A 23,864-nucleotide genomic window follows, 5' to 3' on the forward strand; every position below is an offset into this window, starting at 1 on the left:
GTGTGTGTTGTGGAAGGTGACAGATTGCATGTAAGGTGCAGAGTTACAGTGTCTATTGTCTACCGTGTACTCTATGCAGGTTGCATGTATCACATCTCCTATGGACAGGTCTGTATTGTTCTATGTGTCTAGCATTCTCTTGTTCTCATGTCATTTTATCAAGTAACTGTGTACTGTGAATATTTGCCTCACCCACACACTGCTTGAGGCATTTGTGTTCATTAGCCTTTGGTAACTGATTACAGAGTACAGAATAGCCCATGACAGATGCCAGCTACATTGTTATGTGATGTATTCCCTGAGATAGGTGATGTAGAGGTGACATCTGTTGTGCCCTGTTTAGTTGGCAATCCACACTGGACATGACAACTATGAACTGCATATGTGCTTTGTCTGCCACCATGCCTACTATCCTGATGGAAGTCTCTGTCATGGTATTTTGTGCAGGTCGGATCATGTGTATGCTCTGGTGTGTGGCTGGACTAGTGATTCCCTTACATCTGCCCTGGGTCATGTCTGTTGTTGTTCTGTGTCTCCTGCAGAGGATGCCTCCCTCTGCTGGCCATTACACTGCCTGTTGGTTTAGGGGGCCATGCCCACATAAAACATTGCTGACCAAACTTTGGTTTATGTACAGATAAAGTCACATATGCATTTGCTATGATCTACAGTGTTTATTGTGCATTCATTGTCACACAGGGGATGATTGGGGTCATGGTGGTTGAAATCATCGGAGTAGGTGGCACAGCTGTTGGTAGCACAGGTCAATTGTCCAAGGGTCATGAGGAAATGGAGAAAGTGTCATCCAACAGTCAACAGGATGTCTCAGTGGCACACAAGGGAGAAAACATCAGGAGAGGGTCATTTCCTAGAAGTAGGTTTTGTCTTGGCATCTGCTGCAGATGGATGTCTGGATGGATGTCCACGTTTGTCAGGGGTTTCTTCAGCTACAGAGAGAGGAGTGCCTGGGACTATTGTCCCCCTAGTAGGGCCTCCATTCCACTAGCTGCCGCAGATTTTGAGGGCTCAGATGTGATGTGGCTAGTGGAAGGGGCCTGCTGGTGGGTAGAAGAAGCATGCAGGGTGGTGTTAATGTCCTTGAGCACCCCTGAAATGGGGCCATGTTGGCATTGTGGGCCTGCCACTGCTGCACAACCTCCTGGTGGTATTCCATCTGCAGCTTTTGATCTTCCTCCAGCATGTTGATGATCTGGCCCATCCTGTTCTGGGATTGCTGGTATGCTGCCTGAAATTGGGAGATGGCTTCCTGGTCAGGTGGCTGCCTTGGGTGCCCCGTCCTCTGGCCCACAGGTTCCCTCTCACACCCCCTTCCCCATTGTGCCTGTGCTTCTGGCATGGTATGCCCAATCCCAGTTTCAGCAGGACCATCATTGTCTTGGGTGTAAGGGGTTGACTCAGGTCCCTGTACTGTGTAGCACGCTATTGATTGAACAGTTCTTGGGACACATGTTTAGGGACGAAGGGTTGGCGGTGATGTTGGTGCCACAGGGTGGGGGGGTTGATGTGGGCAGCATGAGGCAGAGAGTGGTACACTTGTAGTGTGGCCATTTTTAGTGCCATTTTAGTGTAGCGTTATGCACGTTAGGTTTTCATATTAGGCCTCTGTGTACTTTACCCTAGACACGTTTTTATTTTTCTTCGCACTGTTATTTTATAATAACAAGTTTTACGGTCTTGTTTTATTTTTTCTATCACACTGTTTAGCCTAGTTAAGCTCTGTGTTCGCTAACACTGCATTCTTTCTCACTCTGTGCTTCAGTCAAGGCTACAGTCTGGTACATTGCCAGTACACGTGGTAGAAGTTTAGTCTTTGGTGTTCGTAGACACATCTTTACGTAGGGAACTCTTCTTAGAACGTCTGCGTGTTAGTTATAAAATCACTTTCTAGTCCTAGTACAGGCAGAGGGAGATTCCGACCAGGAACCTACAACTAGATGCTGACTGCCCCGTTGCAGATGCTGCAGCTTACAGGCCTTTGCTCAGGTATGAGGGTTGATGTCCTCCCGGGGAAACCTGAAAGGCAGGCTTAGAGCTTCCCATGCTGTGCTCCTAATATAACTTAGAGAGAACTTAATATAGTTGCACTATGATAGCCTTATTCTTGTGCTTCACTCTCACGTCACTATTTTAATCCTACTGTGTTGTTTTGTTCTGGTTATCGCAGCTCATGCCTTACTATATAAAATCCAGTCGTTTTATTAAACCAAACTTAAAAACTTAAACTGCCTTTGTCATTTTTGTATGAGACCGTACTATGTATGAGAGCACCGGTTGTGACCTGAGTGACCACTACTTCCCTGGGAAGTAATAAGATGTCATGCGCTCGGCTGCCCAATTGTCCCTTCCCTTCGGGAGAGATAAGGCACTGCTAGTTAGCCGGAGCATAACTCGGATTTGGCGTGACAAGGGTCCTTCACCGTGGGTCAGACTTAGCCCCTCACACTGTGAACGATCTTGCCGCCCAAAAATCCAGTAGTCTCATTAGGATAATGAGAGCCTACACGACATGGCGCCGCCAACGAATGGTCAGGCTCTAATTTTCAGGTCCACCGGTATATCTCGGTCTCATATAATATAATGATCCCTAAGTTCCGTATACGGAGACGTCCGTGGTACTGAGGAATTCCGCCACCGTTGCATAGGTAACCCTATTTTCAGCGGATGGTTGTTCAAGCTTGAACCTTAGAAAGGAAATAAACAATTCCCCTTTTGGTGTGCCTTGTCTGAGTTTATGGTACTTTGCTGATGGCGAATCCCCAGGTAATATAAATTGCTCTTAACATGAGACAGCCGCTCACAGCACATTTGCTAGCACACGGCCTTACGGCCCAGGGTGGTCCAGTCACGTTTGTGGTGGACGCCCACGCAGCCTATAGAACAGAACTTTTCTACTCTTGGGTCACATTTCCAGCAGTTGATGGGAACACACATGCATTCCATACATATACAGTAGCAAACGCACCTGGACAACACAGGGCGTACTCATATTTAGAGATACCTCCAGCTTATCAAGACAATAATAATTGGCTTGATGGCTCCCTACCCCATACAATGTTACCAGTAAGGTTAGGCCCCCTGAGCAATGAAGGTCCGACCTGGCCTTTATTGGCCACCTATACTCCGCATCCTGCGGCTGCGAATATGGCGGTGGTTGAGGTTTGACGTCTATATACTGACTTAACAGCAATATATAGACGCTTAGTACAATTTGTGATGCAGACACTTAATACCAACCCAGCGCGTGCTGCTCCAGCTCAACCACATGCAGTGACACCAGGTATTAATCCGGTGACTGTACATTCCATTATGGGTAAGGTCCCAGCTAAGTGAGAGGAGACTCCGCTTTGGCTGGCACACAAAATTAATACGCTGGAGGCGGTATTTCCCCATACGGGACCTCAGGACAAACATAGGATATTGACTATGTGTTTACCCTTTGGGATGGTTCCCACAGTGGAACTTTGTAATACATGGGGCACGTTGTTTGCCGCGCTCTATACCACGGCACACGGTACACCTACACTGGCTAACCTACCGGAAGTGCTTAAACAGATTCAAGATGAGTACAGGGCTGCCCCGGCCTTAGATTTAGGTATGCAACTGATAGGCAATTTTGCCACGGTTTCTTCAATGATCCTAAGCAATCTTAAAGGGGAAGCAGTTGTGCTTGCTGTGCGCATGCATCTTCGTGACGTTCCCCAACAGGATCAGGAGCGGTAACTGCCTAAAATAATAGCGGAAACATATTCCAGTATTGGTCAAGATAGCCTGGGGGCTAGACCACAAAAACCTCAGATTCAGGGGAAAATTACTAAAGATAGTATGAAACAGCAACCTGAGGGTACTAAGAAGCGCTGGGAGAAAAAAAAAAAACCCTAAAAAGGAGAGGGGAGAATCTCCGCGTACGGAGACCCCGCAGACTAGATATAATCTTAGAAATAGGGATAATATTAAGACGCCTGATAGATATCAATATGCTGATACGCGCCAATCTCGTTCCTTTCAGGACTCATCGGAAAAGAGAAGTGAGAGAGGTGGGCGGTCAGAGCGGAGACAAGAGTATGTGAAACCGAGACAGGACTCACAACGCTCTTCTGAGGTTTCTATCAAGAAGGAAGAGAAACCAGTTCAACAAAAACAACAGTTTAAAAAGAAAAAGGTGGCAGCTGTCTCAGTTAGACATGCCACTCAAGAAGAGGGTTCTCTTGAAGAACAAGACATGGGCTCTAGCTCTGCTAGACAGTGCGGCAGAGGTCACAATAGTTCGCCGGAATCTTCTAGAGCGCCTGGAGTCGAAAGCAACTGATGACTTCATCCAGGTAGAAACAGCGGACATGCGTGTCTCCGAACCCGATAGGGTGTATACAATGACTTTACAGTTGGAGGGAGACATTGAACGCACTATAAACGCAATCTTTTGGGATCGTGTAGTTAAGATATATGACATTTTGTTGGCAGAACAGGATTGGCCGCCAGATTTTGTCCGCACTTGCCCTGCTGGGGAGGGGGTTATTAGACCTTCCTTTTCGCCCCTTGTTCCAGAGGAACTCGCTGAGTCCTATTGTATGAAATGGGCTCTTGCACAGGCACCTGCGTTATATAGAAATCACGTTGGGTGGGATAGGGATTCTCCATATCATGTAATTCCTATTAAAGGTGAGCCTCAACCACAACCGCAGTATCCTATAAAACATGAAGCAAGGGCACCGGTGAGAGAGATAATTACACAATTGGAATACCAGGGGGTAATTGAACCCTGTGTCTCACTGATGAATAATCCCATATTCCCTGTAGCTAAACCGGACCATTCATATAGAATAGTCTTAGACTACAGACATCTGAATGGACATACACGCACATATGCTATACAAAATTCACATAGCACTGCACTAATGAGCAACATTGTGCGGAAGAAATATAAAACTACCTTGGATATCTCGAATGGATTCTTCTGCCAGAATATAGCCCCTGAAAGCAGGGATTTAACCAGCATTAGCGCAATAGGCTCCCAGAAAAAATTCTGTCGTTTGCCTCAGGGATATAAGAACAGCCCAGGACTGTTTACAGCTCGTGTGACTGAAATTATGCACGAGCTCGACTCTGAAGCATTGTCATATGTGGATGATATATATCTCATGGATGACGAGTTGCTACAACATTTAAGACTGGTAGCCCGCATTGTTGTAGGATTTGCCAAAATCTGCTATAAATTTAACTTCAAAAAATCGAAAATTGCCTTCCTCAGCCTCATATTCCTGGGATATGAACTGTCGAGTGAGGGTAAGAGCCTAGCGCCACAATGTTTAGAAAAATAGCACAGTTTTTCAAAGCCGTTGGTGTTGGTTTCATTCATACCTTCTCTTCTATGTTCGGTTTCATACCTTCGGCTATTCATTCAATTTTCGGAAGCATTTTTGGAGGATTTCCGATAACTTTGGTTATATTGGCCGGCATTTTACTGTTGCTGTTGTTTTTATGCAATGGCTGTCCCGCCGCTTTGAGGACGAATGTGGGCGCTCCCATCAGCGCAGCTGTTTCGTGAACGCATGATACAGTATTTTGGAGCAACACTCCTGGAACATTTGGGGTGTGACTGGTCTCTGTAATTCAGACCGGTTTTGGATTGTGTGCAGCCCATGTTTCGGTGCCATTGGTGCTCTTTTGAACATGCACTAGATGTCTGTCTCTCACGGCAACGCCCCCTAGTGGTTGATGCTGATCTGTTGGTGTTCCCGATGAGGGCTCATTGCCAGACATGCGCGCTGCGGCTGCGTTTGCTTAGAGAAGCTCAATACGAGATACCCTTCCTGGAGGAAGTTGATGTTCACTCATTTGTAGGCACTGCACGGGATGGCGCCGTGGTGGCTACTGAGGCTTTGGAACAGACCTGCTCCCTGCTAGTCTTCGGCGTGGATTTTCAAGTTTTGTCATCTGCCGAAGTGGAGAATCTCCTGCTTTCCGTGACCACATCTTAAATTGGACTTATTCTAAATTGACATTATCCCTTGAATTCGGCATTTGGCTGCATGCTCCTTTCTTCAAATTGCGAAATTCTATGCTTATGTGTCCTCTTAACTTGTTGAAATTGGATAGGGTCTTACTTATGTTTTAGCATACAGACATTTTTTTAGCTTTTGCTTAGACCACTTTCTACCGACAAGGGGAGGGTGTAGAGTGGCCATTTTTAGTGCCATTTTAGTGTAGCGTTATGCACGTTAGGTTTTCATATTAGGCCTCTGTGCACTTTACCCTAGACACGTTTTTATTTCGCTTCGCACTGTTATTTTATAATAACCAGTTTTACGGTTTTGTTTTGTTCTTTCAATCACACTGCTTAGCCTAGTTCAGCTCTGTGTTCACTAACACTGCATTCTTTCTCACTCTGTGCTTCAGTCAAGGCTTGAGTCTGGTACATTGCCGGTACACGTGGTAGAAGTTTAATCTCTGGTGTTCGTAGACATAGCTTTACTTAGGGAACTCTTCTTAGAACGTCTGCGTGTTAGTTATAAAATCACTTTCTAGTCCTAGTACAGGCAGAGGGAGATTCCGACCAGGAACCTACAACTAGATGCTGACTGCCCCGTTGCAGATGCTGATGCAGCTTACAGCCCTTTGCTCAGGTATGAGGGTTGATGTCCTCCCAGGGAAACCTGAAAGGCAGGCTTTGAGCTTCCCATGCTGTGCTCCTAATATAACTTAGAGAGAACTTAATATAGTTGCACTATGATAGCCTTATTCTTGTGCTTCACTCTCACCGTTCTTATTTTAATCCTCCTGTGTTGTTTTGTTCTGGTTACCGCAGCTCATGCCTTACTATATAAAATGCAGTTGTTTTATTAAACCAGTCTTTAAAACTTAAACTGCTTTTGTCATTTTTATATGAGACCGTACTATGTATGAGAGCACTGGTTGTGATCTGAGTGACCACGACTTCCATGGGAAGTAATAAGATGTCATGCGCTCGGCTGCCCAATTGTCCCTTCCCTTTGGGAGAGATAAGGCACTGTTAATTAGCCGGAGCATAACCCGGATTTGGGGTGACAAGGGTCCTTCTCCGTGGGTCAGACTTAGTCACTCACACTGTGAACGATCTTGCCGCCCAAAAATCTAATAGTCTCATTAGGATAATGAGAGCCTACGCGACAGACTGACCTGGGGTCCCAGATGGACCAAGTAGGTTGTCACTGACCAGACAGCCAGTAGCTTTGTCCTCACTGGCCCCTTCATCCTGATGAGGGCTGGCACTCTCTGATATCCTCTCCATGGTGGCACTGGCAGGGGTACCTGTGGATGGAATGAGAGGGGGTTAAATGGTGGAGGCGTGAATGGTTGTGTCTTTGTCTGATGCATACAGCGGCTTGACTTGATTCCCAGCAATGGCAATGACAGGTGTAGCACTGCTAACGCAGTTTGTGGATTTTGGATTGTGACATATGTACCATGCTCCATAGGGGTTGTTGTCGGTCAAGCTTGGTAATTTTGGGTTGGTGGCTGGATTCTGTTCCTGTGTGATGGTTCATATGACAGGTGTGCCCTATTAGCATGTGGCAATTCAGGCTTGCTAGTTGTGAGTGGGTATGGATGTACATTGCAACGTGTTGTCCAAGTGGGAGGGGGTATATGTATGTGTATGCAAGATTGCTTGTCCTGTCTCTGCATGTTGTGCCTAGTGTATCCCTTCTTACCTACAAGCCCATGTTCAGTTAATTTCTGGGTTGTTGATCTGGATTAGTGGCCTTTAGGTTTGGTGGCAGTGCTGTGTCTGTGTTTGGAGTTGTTTTGTATTGTGTTGTGCCATCCCATTGCTGTCATTGCCATGTAGTGGTCCTCAGTCAAAGTATCCAGTTGGTGTAGCTGATGCAATAGTCATACATGCAGGAGAGGGGCATTAGGTGTTTAGGTGGGAGGTGTAGTGGAAGATAGGGTGTATTGGGGAGTGATTGGGTGGTGAGGAGGCATGCTGGACTATACAATTTAGTGCGAGGGGAGTGTTAGTTACTTACTAGAGTCCAGTCCTCCAGGTATTCCAGTCAGGCCCTCTGGATGCAGGATGTCCAAGACCTTCTCCTCCCATGATGTGAACTCTTGGAGAGGAGGTGCGGGTCCGCTGACAGTCTTCAGCATGGCAATATGGTGTCTAGGAGGTCGTTTCACCTTTTCCTGATGTCCTCACTTTTGCGTGGATGGTTGCCCACTGAGTTGACCCTGTCGACTATTCTCTGGCATAACTTCATTTTCCTGGCAATGGATGTTTCCTGTACCTGTGCTCCAAAAAGTTGCGGCTCTACCCTGATGATTTCATGGGCCATGACCTTCAACTCATCGTCATTGAAGCGTGGGTGCTTTTGATGGGACATGATGGTTGTGTTGTGGGTGGTGGTGTTTGGGTGTGTGTGGTGGTTGGTTGTGGTGTTAGTGTGTAGTTGTGTTGTGCGTACAGTGTTGATTGTACAGGTTGGTGGTGTGTGCTGATTGTGAAGTGTATATGTGTCTTTGGTGTAGATGTGCTAAGTATTGCGTTTGTGGGTCCTCACTGTGTGTGTATGTGTTTTTTGTCGCAAACGATTGTGGGTTGTGTGGGGGGTGTTATATAGTGCTAGGAGTGAGTGTGTCTGGTATGTGTTGTCAGGTTGGGGTATTCAAACTGTCCAATGTGGTGTTGTGCTCTTTCTGAGGTGAGTTCTTGAGCGCGGCAGTTGAGACCACCAATAGTAATCTGCCATGGAAAAACCACTGTGGTGATTTGTGGGTTGTAATCTGGTGGGAGGAAAGTTGTCAGGCTGGCTGTGCGGGTGGTTGAACCGCCTGTATCGTGCCCTCCAGTGTCTAGGTGGTGTCGGATTTGTGGCTGTTTTTTTGGTGGTCTTCACAGTGTGACTCTTAATAGAGTGGTCAGATTACTGCCAAAATGGCAGTTTTTTGGCACCCGCCACCACGGCGGTCTTGTGAAAAGACCGCCAAAGTCGTAACAAGGCCCTGTGTCTGAAAGGGCCAAAAACCCTGTCTTAAAATCTCCAGACTGCAAGTGGATGATCTCTAGTGGGCTCTGCTTGCCTGACATGGCACTTTCCAATAAGGATCATCCTTTGACTAATCTGGCATACTTCTTTTATAAGGATTATGAAAGGCCTGACTGGGTGATGACAAGCAACATCCTATAGGAGGAAGAGTTGATCATAGCTTACTGCACAGCAGAATCACAACAACAGAAGGCAGAATGAACCCAGCCATCTAGGAAACAACTCAGACGGGGGCTTTGCCCCCCTAGCAGTGACGTGTCAATGCATACTTACACAGCAATGCACAACTGGGCAATCCAAATCACCGAACACCTTGACTGGAAAAACTGGTCAGACACTGATATCCTTTCATTGGTACAACTTATAAAGACTTAAAATCTTTTGCAGCAATACAAGACTAGTTTCATCTGGAAAGGCGTCGACGATGGAAATACTTTCAGCTGCAGCACTATTTACAAAAGGTACTGTTATTGTTATCTGACCCTTTTCCTAAATGTGAAGTACAAGAACATCTAGATGTAGTTCTTATTAGAAGAACTTTTTTTCTCATTCTCTTCAAACACCAATAGGAAAAACCAAATGGCAAGACAATTTGGGAAAAGATTATTCTGACTCCGACTGGACTGAACTGCTGAACACCCATGATAGAGGCCTCAGGAAGACAAGGCTGAGATTCAGCTTCTACAAACTATTGTGTCATTGACATTGCCTCCTCAAAAGCTATGCCAAGCCAGTCTGGCTCATTTATCTGATTGCTGAAGATGTGAGGTCAGCAAGGTGGAGTCATCAGGTATCTGTTATGATCCTTCCCTTCTCTTCAACCTCTCTGGTGAAAGGTAATCAGGACTATGAACTCCACTAGTGATTTACATCTGCAGCTAGCTACTAATCTAACCTTTTTACATAACCCATTTTATATTCCTGATATGATCCGATCCTCTAATAGATGGATTGACGCTGCATTGGCAGGCACCAAAATGTCTATTTTATGAGGCTAGAAACAATGAATTCCCCTCCTGTGTTGACTAGATGCAAAATATGACAGTTACAGCTTTTTCTGCCTAATAGACCAAACCCCTTTCTTTTACCCATCTGGACCCCTTTTACCACAGTACATTTTCCTGGTTAAATATACTCCAGATTACCCTTCTTTACAGTATGGCAAACTCTGATGGGCTTCCTCTCTATCTCACCACTAGCCATCAGACCAGAAGCCTCCGATTATGCAGAACTTTGTCACCCTCTCTCGCCCTCCCCATATTCAAAGGATATGTACACTATCTGTCCTTTCCCAGACTAGAACACATATTTATACCTAAACATTAACACAGCTGGTGACTAGTTTCCTGAATTTCGGTTGAGGCTTTGATGTACCTCAGGTTATATAAACATGTATAGAACCAACGTTTATTGATGTAATGAATGCATATTTTTACTGCTGGAAAAATATTCTCAATAAAGAAATATTGTTGAAAAATGTGCCTCAAACAATAATTTTAAGGGGTATGGAAAACCACTGAAATGCTTAGTCTACCACAGTGGTGGTTTCTTTTTTAGAGCTTTGGGGCTGCGACCCTCTGAAATTCCTACACATGTATATAAAAAATATTGAATAGATTGATTTGTTTAGAGACACCATTGGATGTCAAAGCAAATTGATGCATTGAAGTCTGGGCTGTCTGTCCCAGGCTGCCTGCCCTGCCTTGCTTTGAAGCACAAGACAGAACCCAGGCAGTAAATCAACTTTCTACACTGTGACACACGACGCAGGGCTCACTGCTCTAAAGCCCTTCATTTTCGTTGTGGTCTAAGGCAGTATCCTCTATAGGTCAGTGATGCTTTTAGCATCATGATTTTGGGAGTTGGAGTCTTCGTACCTGCATGAGGGCAGCCATCTATCATTCACAGGCATAGATCCCATCCTTTGCCCATTTGTCACGCAGTAGGAGTGGAAGCAAGCACGTTTGATTTAGTGGCTTGTCTTTGGTAAGTGTTATAATGCTAATCTTCTGTTATTTGTATTGTACTGAGACCCCTTGTCACGCTAACCTTCCTCATATGACACCCCGGCCCTAGCTGCAGATCGCTGACTCCTTTAGAAGTGAAGCTACTGTATTTGTTCCTCGTGAAAAAGTTCCAAAAGACAAGCAAGGTTCTTTATTCCCTTGTGAAATGTATCCAAATATCTGAGTTAAGCACAACAGGAGAAATACGTGCTTACAGAAAAGGCAGTTATCTGCTGCATGGCTTTAAAGTTAAAACTGGTCCTATGTTCATGCCTTTAACATTAATGACAAAAATGTGGATGGATATGAAAACAGTGAATGTTAAAATGTGCGTAATGTGTGTCAGCAATTAAGTTTCTGTTATTTCACATTTTACTTAATGCTGCATTCCCCAAGAGAGTTAGCTGTTTATCATGCTGTGTTTCTCTGCATTGTGTTACTCTTGAATAGTGCACACTTTGACTTGCGGCAGGTATTTATGAGGGGCTTTGACTCAGAGCACTGGCGCTGAGGCTGAAGGCAAAGCAAAGTGCCTGTCAGTGGGTTGGTCTCTCTGCAGAGCACACAGAGCAATGGTCATATATTCCAGTTGCAAATTAAATTCAGTATAAATATGTGTGAAGGTTTGAACCAGAGTCAAACTATTTAGAAGGTAAAAGCAAATGAAATAAATTGCTTAAATGTGAATGAGTGGAGTGTATTTTTGGGGTGGTAAAACAAGGGAGATGCGAGAGAGTGCATTCAGGGGGAGTGAAAAGAGGGTGGTGAAGAGGACAGAGAGGAGGTTGAAAATGTGCAGATGGATAAGATGCGAGGAGAAACAGGGGATACATATCTAACGTAAAGCACACATAACTGAAAGCCATACTCCATCCATAGGCCTCAATAATATTTAATTCACAATTTCACAATTTCCAAATTGAAACATTTCCAATGTTAATTATTTATAACTATTTTTTGTTGTTGTCCATTTATCTTAAACATCTAACATCTATTGACAAAGCCAGTAGCACTGACAGGTTTTAAGTGTATGTCGTTGTTGTGTTATATTTCTGGATGCAATAACATGTCAGAGAGAAACTAAAATACAGGCTGGATGGTGCACTATGGGAATCACAGAAATGTATTTTACATGTTCCATTTTAGAGAGCCCCCACTTTTAGCTTCCCACTTACCCACCTGTCTGCACATATTTCTATATGACTGATTGCAGCCATCAGCTGTGGGTGCTTCCTGATTCCTTGTTAGAGCAGATTCTTCCAAAGTTGATGCTACACGCAGTGCAAGACACTGAGCAAGCACACACTTTAAAGGGCCTGAAGTTGCTGCCATGTACAATTTGCACATTAAAGTAACTTTTGAATGTATTAATACAGTAAGATATGGGGTTTTTAATGTGTTTAATATTTCAAGACTATACTTTCCCACTGCTTTATAAACCTTGCTTTTTCACTAAATATACTTGCTATCAAATGCACCATTTGTCAATCTTTTTTCATTTTTTTCTTGGTAGGAGGACCCACCTTGGACGGCATGTTTGTCCAATAAGCTTGCTTGCTTGCCTTGCTACATAAAAGTCATACCCAACTTTTACACCCACCATTTTCAAATGTTACCAGCTGCCACTGGCAACAGAAGCATTTCTTTGCAAACTATGCAACCTCCCATTGTACATTTTAATATTTCTTGTTTAAAACTTCAGGGTTGACTGTATAACTAGTTGTACTGCAGTGAAACCAGTCAGACACTGGTCATTTATTTGTTATAGTTCCTTGTTCATGATGGAATAAGGGATGGGAAAGTAAGAGGTGGCTTTACGTCTCCTATGGCGTCAATACTTTACTTTGTATACTGTGTTAACTCAGTATAAGATATTCTGTATTTCTTTTAGTAATGACATTTATTGTCTGACCGTATTTTATGTATCATACTTTTTTGTACCGATTACATGTTTTTCAACCGAAAACAATGCAACTGAGCTGAGTGTAAAATGCGATAAGTGAAAAATATTAGTAGAGCAGTAGAGCTACCTAACTCAAAGGATTTTGAGGTCTGAGTTGTACTATTTCTGTAAATGGAGAAGAAAGTGATCTAGTGATCTAGGATGCAAAACATAGTAATGCTATGTTTTCTTGCCTTTTGTCTGCTATGCTACACTTTTTTGTAATTGGGGAATTATTTCTGGCGAAAGAAAATTCATGTGCATTTATTTAAAGAGTTACTATTTTAGTAGAAAACACATGCTCGCTTCTTTACAGTATTGATCATGTTGACTGATGTCATGATAAAAACCATATTTTAGCTCCATGTAACAGTTTATACTTGTAGGTGGCTTGTCATTGGCAAAAGTGAATGCACATCACAGTGTGGACCAGGGCATCGGACGGTAGACATCCATTGTATCAAGTACTCCCTTTCAGAAGGACAGAGTGATCCAGTAGACAGTAAATTTTGTGCTGACCAGCCTAAACCACCAAGTAGAGAAGCCTGCCATGGTGACTGCCTCGTAACACGCTGGCAGTATTCAGAATGGTCTCAGGTAAGAAGACTTATGTTGTACTTTCAGTCAGGTTATTTTGGACATGGCCGTTGATGTTGATTGATGGCACAAAGTAGCATCAATACTGCTTTTAGATCATGACTTTAAGGAACACTTTTGCAGTGATCAGTCTTTATTTTTTTCATTTAAATCCACCTGTGCTTACGAGGAGCCTGCATAATAGAAAAGAAAGGATGATGAAAATATTGTTTAGAAAAGGTAGGGCTTGGGACAGTAGTATAAGGGCAGGAGTCTGGGGTGCAGGAGTCTGAGGGAGCATTTTGAACTCGTAGAAACTAGTCCATTACAACACATGCTGCCCTCTAATGTGTGTATTGTCGAATGTTTAATGCCATATCATTGGGATATTCAAGCACAGATTTGAGTATTAGGTTTAACGCAAATGACATGATTTTTTTATGTGAATTTACTTTCACACTTTACAAAATATGAATTTGAACTCATAAATTCATCAATCAATTTATAAAATGCACTATTATTCCAGTACGGTGTCATATTATGTGGGAGTAGATCTGTTCACAGGGGTGACAAGTTTCCAGGTTGGGAATGCCATAGAAATTTTATGAACACCCACAAACCTAGTTTGAGGTATTTAGATGCTTTCCCCCAAAATCAGTATAATAAAAAGGATTTTTCCATGGAAAGGAATAGTTTCCTTGTGTATTAAAAAAAACATGCGGAAATGCAGATTTTCATAGTAGTTACACATTTGTATCCGTACACAATGTACAAATTGTATTGTATTGCGTCTATAAAGCATTTCACAGGTGATGGCTTGCAGAAGTACTTACACTTGTGCAATTTATTATGCATGTGAATTCTCATGGAAAGCTGTTATTCCAAATGGTGGTATTAACCCTGGGTGTAGATTTACAGGTCTTTTTATGAATCGGACTGCGTGGCTGGAAGTGCACTAGAAGTTGTGACTATCCGATTAGCACCACAAGAGTATTCCAGTAGAGGAATGGGTGGCATATGTATACTTGTGATGTAACACGACGTAATTTCACACAAAAAATCATTTTTTTAGTGTAACATGATGATCATGAAAATATAGGTAAACATGGTCAAATTACAATAATTTATAGAAAATATGTGCAACTTTTTATTTAAAATCATTTACAATTTCTTTACAAAAGTATAATAAAATATTAGTTTTCTCTATACGTGTGCGAAATTCGCATATTTTTGCTTTTATGTAATTGCTTGAATATTTAGCAACATTAAGTGAAATTACGTGAAAAACAAAACCGATATTTAGCTCTACATTTTATTGCACTATGCATCCTTAAATCCATTTTGGACAAGAAGACATATTTTGCAGTAAAATATAGCTCTGAAAAACAAATGCCGCGAAAAGCAGCTGCTCACCTTCTTGTCGTTTGCGTGGTTCCCTTAATATTTGCGCAAAAATTTGTGGCATAATCCTGCAATTTTGGGAATTTCACGTAACAGGAAATTCCCGAAATGATACGTGGTTGCACACGCTTACCTGAAATTTCTCCCTGTCTTAGTTTTCTTCTGAGTGGGAGAAAGTTACAAATGACATCACAGTTTAGTCAAAATGTGATGAGATGATAGCAGTTATTGCTCCTAGATTTCATAAATGTATCATTATTGCAAGCTATAATAAATATCAAAATGTGATGAGATGATAGCAGTTATTGCACCTAGATTTCATAAATGTATCATTATTGCAGGCTATAATAAATATTAAAAAAATGTAAGCAATAAATACGTATTATGTTAGTGTTAATTCTATATATTGAATAGTGAATAATGCACTTACTGTGTGGTAAAGAGGCAGAATAAAGAGAATATCTGTTCTTTGTGATCGTCTTGTTTTAATTATCAGTGTTCCAGGACGTGTGGAAAAGGTATGAAGTCCAGAGAGGCGTACTGCATGAACAACTTTGGCCAGCGTGTGGCTGATGGAGAATGCAATGAACATCAAAAGATTAGCACACATAGCTGCAACGACCTCTCCTGCCCAGATTGGACTACAAGTGACTGGAGTGAGGTAGGAAACTGCTAGAGTCAACATTTTTCGTGAGAGTTCCATTTGAAAGGATAAATCATTGGACATTCTAAAACATTGTATTTTAACATTGCCAAGTCAGATGATATTTGGCAGTTCATCTGTGAGGCAAATAACTGCAATGCATTTCAAGCCTGCCCCACATTGTCCATGGGAAGGTGGTCAAAACCCCACCCACAAACCAAACCCCACTTTCTTCCCTGTTTTTTACAAAGGGTCGCACTGGGTTTTAGGGGACTCTGTATGAGCTGATAAAATCTCCTGCAAGAGTCCTGAGCCTGACAAGACATTTTATTTTTTATTTTGGCACCTTAGATGTGAGGGAATCAGGTACCTCCACCCTTTCCCTACTACTATAATTGTTTAAAGTTTCAGACATGGGCACCGAGACCCCATGTCCTGTAATAACAGCCAAGCTATTTTCTTTCATGAATGACATTTTTTTGTCCTGCAGAACTGAACCGGCCCTCGGGACCAATCATATTGCTCTCTTTTTTGTTTGTGGTCTTGCAGGAGCCCCGTGGGATCATCTGTTCAGATTTCTCTATTTTTTAAAGTTTAATTTCTCTAAAATGGCTGAATACTGCCAAATCACGAAAAGTATGCTTTTGAGCAACGGTTTAGATTGATGCCAAATTTTCTGCATAATTGTCTAATTTTTCCAATGGAAAATGCATGAGAAAACTTTGTGAAGATTCATCAAGCAACTCCAACGTTATTAGCAAAACAAAAAGCACTCTTCCTATGGAAACTCAATGGCTCACATATGACTACACAGTGGCTATATATATCATTGCTACCCAGGTGCTATTGGATGTGCATTGATATGCTTAAGACTACACTGCTGGTTGCCAAATTCGTAGAAACCATTTTTAGCCCACTGTTAGTATTTTCACAATTAAAGCAGGAATCAAAAGTGTGCATGTACTAATAACTATAATACAGTTTTACAAATCAACACTAAACTAAACGAAACAACATTAGGATGTTTAGCTTTTACTGGTACATCAAGTTTTAGACAGCCTAATCGAGATGAGAAAATTTAAAGGGTGTTGTCAAAAAACATTTGGGTTGCTAAAAGATTTGGTGCCTTATCACAAATCTGCATGAGACATGGCAGACTCTTATTAGCATACTGTAGATATATTTTCATGTAGGTCCATTAAGGAGGGGCTCAGTAAAATGGTAGTGGCCAATAATTTGTGCTCAAGCAACAGCCACAGTCCTTGCATCAGACAGTTGAAGCATAACAGGCCATGAAGGACAGGAGGGAGGAGGCAGGGCCATGACAACAGCTCAGGCAGGAGGGAGAGGACAGGGGCCTGCACATCGAAAACAGAGGGCAGGGGTCAAAGGGGCAGGAGCAGCAAGATGACTAAGGGTAACAGATGGGAAGGGCACTGGAAGCACAACACACCTTGGAGGGCAACAGTGAGACTATAATGACATATACACAGACAACAAAGGGGAGGTGGGAGGGAGTCAGGGGCAGCAATCTGACCACACATGGCAGGTAGCAGGAGCTGTGGCAGCACAGAAGACCATGCATGGCAAGCAGGAGGGGTAGTGGCAGCACTATGGCCATGGTGGGGAGGAGGGGGCTGGCAGGAACATGCACAAAGGACCATGGAGGACAGAAGTGAGAGGTAGGGGAATAGAGGGCAGAAGAGGGGGCTTCACAACGGACCATGCAGGGCAGGCAGAAGGGCAGTTGCAGCACAACAAAATATGGAGTGCAAAAAGGAGCGACAGCAAAATGGATCATGAAGGACAGGAGAAAGGGGCTAGGGCATAGTACTCAGACGTGCAGGGTAGAGGTGACAGGGAAAGGCGGCAGCCATCTGACCATGCTAGGTAGGTGGGAGGAGCAGTGGCAGGTCTATGACACATTATGGGCAAAAAGGAGGGAGCAGACGCATGCACACAGACATCAGAGGGCAAGGGGAGGTGGGTAGGGGCAGCAAGCTAAACACGGAGGCTAAGCAGGAAGGCAATGATGGGGCATAGAACTGGGATAGAAGGGCAGGAGAAGTGGTCAGAGACATCAAGCTAAATAGACAGCAGTAGCAACACATCAGACCGGGCAGGAGGGAGGGGACTGATGTTCATGGAGCACCTGCACTTCCAGATACATGCCACACCCAAATCAACCTTCCGCAAAACCTGCATCTGCAGGTCACTCGACCCCATCCAGCCTTCAGCAACTTCATCTTTGGCATCATTTCTCCTCACGCTTTTGCCTCCTCAGACTACTTCCTCCTCAGCAACTTCAACTACCACATTGACAACGGCAGCAACACCAACACCGCTTCCCTGCTTCAACATCTTTGCCACAATAGGACTAAAGCAACTGGTCACCTCACCAACACACACTGATGGACACAAGCTCAACACCATCTTCTCCACCAGCAACAAAATCACTGTCGAAAACACCTCCACACTTCACTGGACTGACCACCACTGCATCCATTTAACCATCACCTCACCAATCAGCCACCTCCACTCACTCAGAGCCCCAAGCAGAAAATAGAACAAGATCACTGAGGAATCCAATGAACTGCCATGCATGGCCTTTGTTCATGATTTTAGTGTGCCGCTCTGGTTAAGTAACATTTTTCGCTGAAAGAGCATTTTTCACTTAACACGTTTAGCAATGTGTGGCAAATTTGCAGGAAACTTTTCAAAAATACAATTTCATCCACCTTGACTCCTTCATGGAATGTTTTGTGCCAACTCATCAAGCAGGTTCCAAGAAAAAGAAGGAGGCCCCAAAATATTGACTTCCCATGTTAGGAAACTTTGCTCCTTGATACGGGAAATGGCTAAAAGACTATAAAGAATTTTGCCACAAAGTTAGATCTTTACCAAAAAAACATATTTTTTTGTGATTTGGTCTAATCTGTTCAAATTTGTATTGAAAGAATTGCTTAGGGTGGCAAGAAGGGGTTCGATCGTTTATTATATCTGGACAGTGGGTCCTGCGGGAATCCACTAGTACTGAAATTTTTAAAAAATGATGACATTCTGATAGGACAAGTGAGATTTTCCCCCTGGTGGCCATTTCAGTTCAATACCACCAAAGACTAGGCCCTGTGGCCAACTCCCACCGTTCATAGACAAAGGCCATGTGCAGTGCAGGGTGTTCACTCACAGAGGGTTGGGCACAGGCCCTGTAACTGCAGCTGATCCCTGTTGCACATAGGCAAAGGCAGAGTTTTGGTACCTTTGTATGTTGTTAACAATGATGTAATAATGATGTAATTTAACATGCCATCAGTGATGTCATATGTAAGGTCATAAACAGTGCCTGACCGGGTGCAAGTTATGGTTAGTTTGCTTAAACATACTGGTGACTTTTAATGGTTTTTAGGTTTTGTTTTGTAACTATAACTGCTACATTGTTAATTTGTTTTTTCATTGAATTTCCAAGGTTTTAAAAAAAAAACGTGTTAGTGTCTTGTAAATTAAGCTAAACATAATTTCACTCTAACCTTTGTTTTTTCAGTGAACATGTATGTTTGGGTGGTTTTGTTGACAAAATACAGTAAAATCTTATATTTCTCTTGGACCCCTTGAAAAACTTTGCATATTTCATAGAATTAACAGCCTCTGGAGAGGTCAATCTATGATTAGTAACTTTTTTATGAAAGCAGAAGTAAAACCAGAACATTCAAATTTCAATCAGGACTACTGATAGCTGAACTTTGTAGAAGCTTCAAACATTAGCCATTGCTCACTGTTTAACTAGTAGTCTGTTTGTGAACGTTCATCAAAACCTAAACGTTTAAAATGCAGTTTGGGCCCATTGACGTGGCAACAGAAGGAGTAACTTTTCATGAAAGGTGAAAATTCCAATTGTAAACAAGGCCTTTTGTTAGATCTTTGTTGCTGGCAGTAGCTCCAACATTCTCTGATTTTTGTAGCTGAATGTATTTCTTAATAGATCACGTGTGTATCCATGTATATTTCTACAGAGGTATGCATGTGTGTAGTTCTAATTACTTTGCACTTATAAGAATAATTTTGACTACGTTTGGCAATATCACACAGAAGTCAACTACAGTTTGACACAATTTTTTTTAGTTATATGGACATCTGTCAAGGGAGTCAAAAGTTGTAGGGGGTTTCCGAAACGTGCTGAACGCCATGTTAATTTCCGAAGGAAAGTTTCAGTCACAACTGCAGCAAGAAATGTTGAACAGAATGTCACCAAATTTGGATGAGTTAGACAGGCTTCGACCAACTCGAAAGTATTTTTTCTTTATTTAATATCGTTTTTTCTTTATTTATCATCTATACAATTGTTTTTTGTGAAAAGTCAAAAATGGGTTTTAAAAATATATGCATCTGTCTGCTATCTTGGATTTGAAAAGTCTGTCATATAAATTTTTTAAAAAGAGGAATCTGAGTGGATGAGTGATTTTCTACTCCATCCAAGGCGGATTTGTAAATCGTAAGAAGATCTGCGAATCTGGGAAATCTTAATAGCTGGCCTTATCTGAACATGTTGCTACAGCGGTCATAACAATGCAAGTCACTGAAAGTTGCATCCCGAGAGAAAGACTTGCGGCATAAGGCAGCGGATGAGTATCCACTGCCACCTGAGCAGATGTAGGGGGATCCCGGAGGCACAGGCCCTGCCCCCAAAAACAAAAATTCACTATTTTTATCACAAGGTTTATTGATCGAGTCACAGATTCATTGATTTAGCAAGATTACAGTTTGAACTGAATTCCTGGGTGACGAGCCACAAATCTATTGTGCTGTAATTTTGTATTTTTTTCAGCTGCAGATTTTTAAAAAATCTGGTTAAAAAAGAAATCCAACATGTAACTGCTCATGGCCAAATACTTTGCAGAGTGATCACACTGTGCATCTAGTCTGGCAGCTGATCTCGGATGGTGTAAGTACGATGAATGCAGGGCCTAGCATTCACCATGATTTGTAAGTCCAAAGGCCAGGTGCACGTGATTTGGCTGTGATTCGGGACTGCCTTATGGCCACGTCCTGTGATCCTAGGTTGCCCTGGATAGCTAAAGGCTGTGCACAACTTGTTTAGTGTGATGGCATCTAGGCTTACAGCCTGAACAGAGGCAGACCCTGCGTCTGAAGACCACTTGACAGGGCTGAAAGCTGTGCTCAAGCGGGCTAGATGGGACAGGGACTGTTGGTAGTTAGCCTCTCCTCTCAGAACCCACTGCTGTGTGCTGCTGGATTGGCTGAGATAACGTTGTGTGCAGATGGATTGAGTGAGACAGGGCTGGGCCAAGGCTAAGCCATGGACCAGGTTTTCCATCCTAAAGTCATTGTGCATGGTCAATGCCTGCCTGTGTGCCCAGATGTTGCAGTGCACAGCTAACAACTTTGCACACTTTGTTCAGTGAAATGGGTCTATATTCAAAGCCCATGTGCAGCTCAGATGGATGAGATGGGGCATGGCACAGGGCTTTGGCTTGAGCCAGTGCCTTTCACTAGGGCACATGACCGAGCCCTAGTTCACAGCTGGTTTGGTTGGAAACTAAGCTGGTATAAATAGCTTGGACACCCAGGACTTGATGAACGGGTCCAAAGGCAATGCATAGTTGGTGAACTTTGCTCATGTTTAATTATTGTTTGTTTACAAATCCTAAAAATAGTGTTAAAGTTACTGTTGAAGTATTTTCGTAACTACAAAGCAAAACTTTAAGAAACAGTGAAAGTGAGCGGCCCTAACTATAACCCAGTCCCCTGGTTTGAGGCGCACTGTTTCTCATGCCTCACACATAACATTGTCAGTGGTGGCGCAAAGGACATTATTGATAACTGGACCTGGGTGAATCTTATATACTGTGCTCAAATTATGTGAAATGACTCAAAACTTAAACAAAATTATGCGCTATTGTGCTATTGTGTGAAATTCAGGCCTGGCATTTTTCACTCATTTTTAGCATGCAATGCATCCTTATGTGCGCTTTGGAAGAGAGACGCATTTCGTGCTGAAAATGAGTGCAACAAGTATGCCTGAAACAAACTATAGGATCACAGATTTGGTTAGTTTCCTTTCTTCCGATCTTGCCGTGATATGATTTTTACCCAAACGCGATATTTTAGAGGACTCTGCATAATTTTGGAAATTTTCATATAATGGTAATGCACAATTCTGAAAATTACACATGATTACATGATTCCGGGCCTAATGATCACATCACTGTATGTTCAAGAAGAATGTGTGATTTGGAGTATGTATATGAGAAAGAAGAATTGGAGAGGACCATACTCAATTACTCTACGGATTTGAACATGACCCGTGCTGCTCATAGTTGATGCTGGAGTGAAGGATTGGAAGCGAAGCTAAAGTTCTCAAAATTGCTTGTCTTTACAGTCCTTTGGCCTATTTCGTATTCAATTGATATTGTTAACCCTTGTTTTGTCTCTAATTTTTAGTGTCTTGTTACCTGTGGTAAAGGAACCAGACATCGTCAAGTCTCTTGCCAATTGAATGATGAACTAATGAGAGATGACTTTTGTGATTCCAACAACAAACCAGAGCCAGTGAAATCATGTGAACTTCAAGATTGTTCATCCTGGCAGGTTGGACCATGGGGATCTGTAAGTACAACAGCAGCAATTTATCTGGCTTTAGAAGGCTACCACAAACTGGTTTCATGTAATAATTTGAGAATGAGAAAATATTAAAGTACCCTGCGGATGGTGCTTATACTACATACTATATAAACAGGTTTGCTACAGATGAATCTCTGTTTATACCAGAATTTGGGTCTTAGGTGAGTGTTTGTACTTTGTACAGGGAATTCCATGAGGAATGAGGAAATTATTAGGAATCTAGATTATGATTCATTCATGGGCCCTTTCCAGTTTCTTACTCTTGTGATCAAAAAGATGATATTTAACAGGAATAAGTAAGCAATTATGATTTATGGAAATATATTATGATTTTTTATGTTTCAATGTTTTTTATTTAAAAAATGTATTTAGAGGCATACTAACAACGTTTGCAATAACAGCCAGAGTGTTACAGTCTACCCATCAGAGTCTGTCGGGAGGGCCATGCCATAGCGTGGTAACTGTGTTCTATCTAACAGGCCCAAGGCATGAAGTCTCTGGGGTCATGTCCTGCCCCGAAAATCGGAGTTCAGATACAGAAGATCTGGGTCCGCAACTTTGTAAAAAAGCTGGAGTTTTGTCCAATATGTTATGGTCGATCTTCTCTCTGCTCAACAGGATTCATAGTTTATTAAGCCGATTACTTATATGAAGGAGTGGTGAGCTTCTGTCAGAGGGATAGAATTGCATGCTTCGCGGCCAGTAAGAGGTGAGAGATGTGCTTAGCTACAGTGGAATGGAGAGGGTAAAAGCCGTCAGCCGGTCTTCTTAGGAGAACAAATTCAGAATGTTTTTTAAGTACTCTGCCCTAGATCTGGGAGAGTGGTTGGAATTTAGCATCCCAAAAAGCCTCTAAGAGGGTGCAGAACCATAGGATGTGTAAGAGGGTGCCTGTGTCACCACCATATCTGCACTATGTCACAGGGTGGGCCATACTGATAGTGTGCAGGCGGTGGGGCATGAGATGCCAGCGACACAGGATTTTATAAAGAATTTCCCTTCCCTGTGCATGTTTGACAAAGTTAGTGAGGGGGAAGGAATACCTCCTGCCTTTGTTTTATTATTAAAGTAAGTTGGATGTCCCTTTGCCAGTGTCATTTGTACTGTGTTTTGTGTAGCAATGTTCAGGCATTGAGAAGGCTATAGATAATGGAGATCAGGTGCTTAGGGGAGATGAGGCATTGGAGGTAGCCTTTAAAGGGGGTAAATGGCCTGTTCACCCTCTTGTAGATCCAATAGTGCAGCTGAACATAATTAAATCACTCAGTTTCTGGGATCGCATAGTCAAGTTTGAGTTCCTCATAAATCCTGATCTGGTCTTTCATGTAACAGTCTTGGAGGTGGAAGCAGCCTTTCTCTCGTCATATATGGAAATCCAGTCTCTAGACCTGGGGTAATCTCTGGATTGTCAAGGACGGGAATGAAAGGGGAAGGGAAGAAGGTATGGTCCTGCTTAGTGGAATTGAGTCCCAGACAGCTAGGGTGGCTCTAGTGACTAGGGAAAGGACTAAAAGGCACCCCTCGAGGTTTTGGGGACCCACAGGATCTTTTCCAGAAGTCTAGCTACCAGGTTTTGGTCTATGGAGCACCAGTGTTTATAGGTTACCACCCTGAAC

General features: G+C 42.8%; 1 protein-coding gene across 1 annotated transcript in view; it reads left to right on the forward strand.

The window, feature by feature from the left end:
- The window catches only part of ADAMTS20 (ADAM metallopeptidase with thrombospondin type 1 motif 20), a 1,292,194-nt gene that overhangs the window by 803,462 nt on the left and 464,868 nt on the right, over positions 1 to 23,864 (forward strand). The window contains exons 22-24 of the mRNA XM_069228834.1: positions 13,376 to 13,586; positions 15,463 to 15,627; positions 22,069 to 22,233. Coding sequence (XP_069084935.1) covers positions 13,376 to 13,586; positions 15,463 to 15,627; positions 22,069 to 22,233 — 541 coding nt within the window. The remainder of the gene's footprint in view (positions 1 to 13,375; positions 13,587 to 15,462; positions 15,628 to 22,068; positions 22,234 to 23,864) is intronic.

The sequence above is a fragment of the Pleurodeles waltl genome, chromosome 4_1, assembly GCF_031143425.1.
Source record: "Pleurodeles waltl isolate 20211129_DDA chromosome 4_1, aPleWal1.hap1.20221129, whole genome shotgun sequence".
In the NCBI taxonomy this organism is placed as follows: domain Eukaryota; kingdom Metazoa; phylum Chordata; class Amphibia; order Caudata; family Salamandridae; genus Pleurodeles; species Pleurodeles waltl.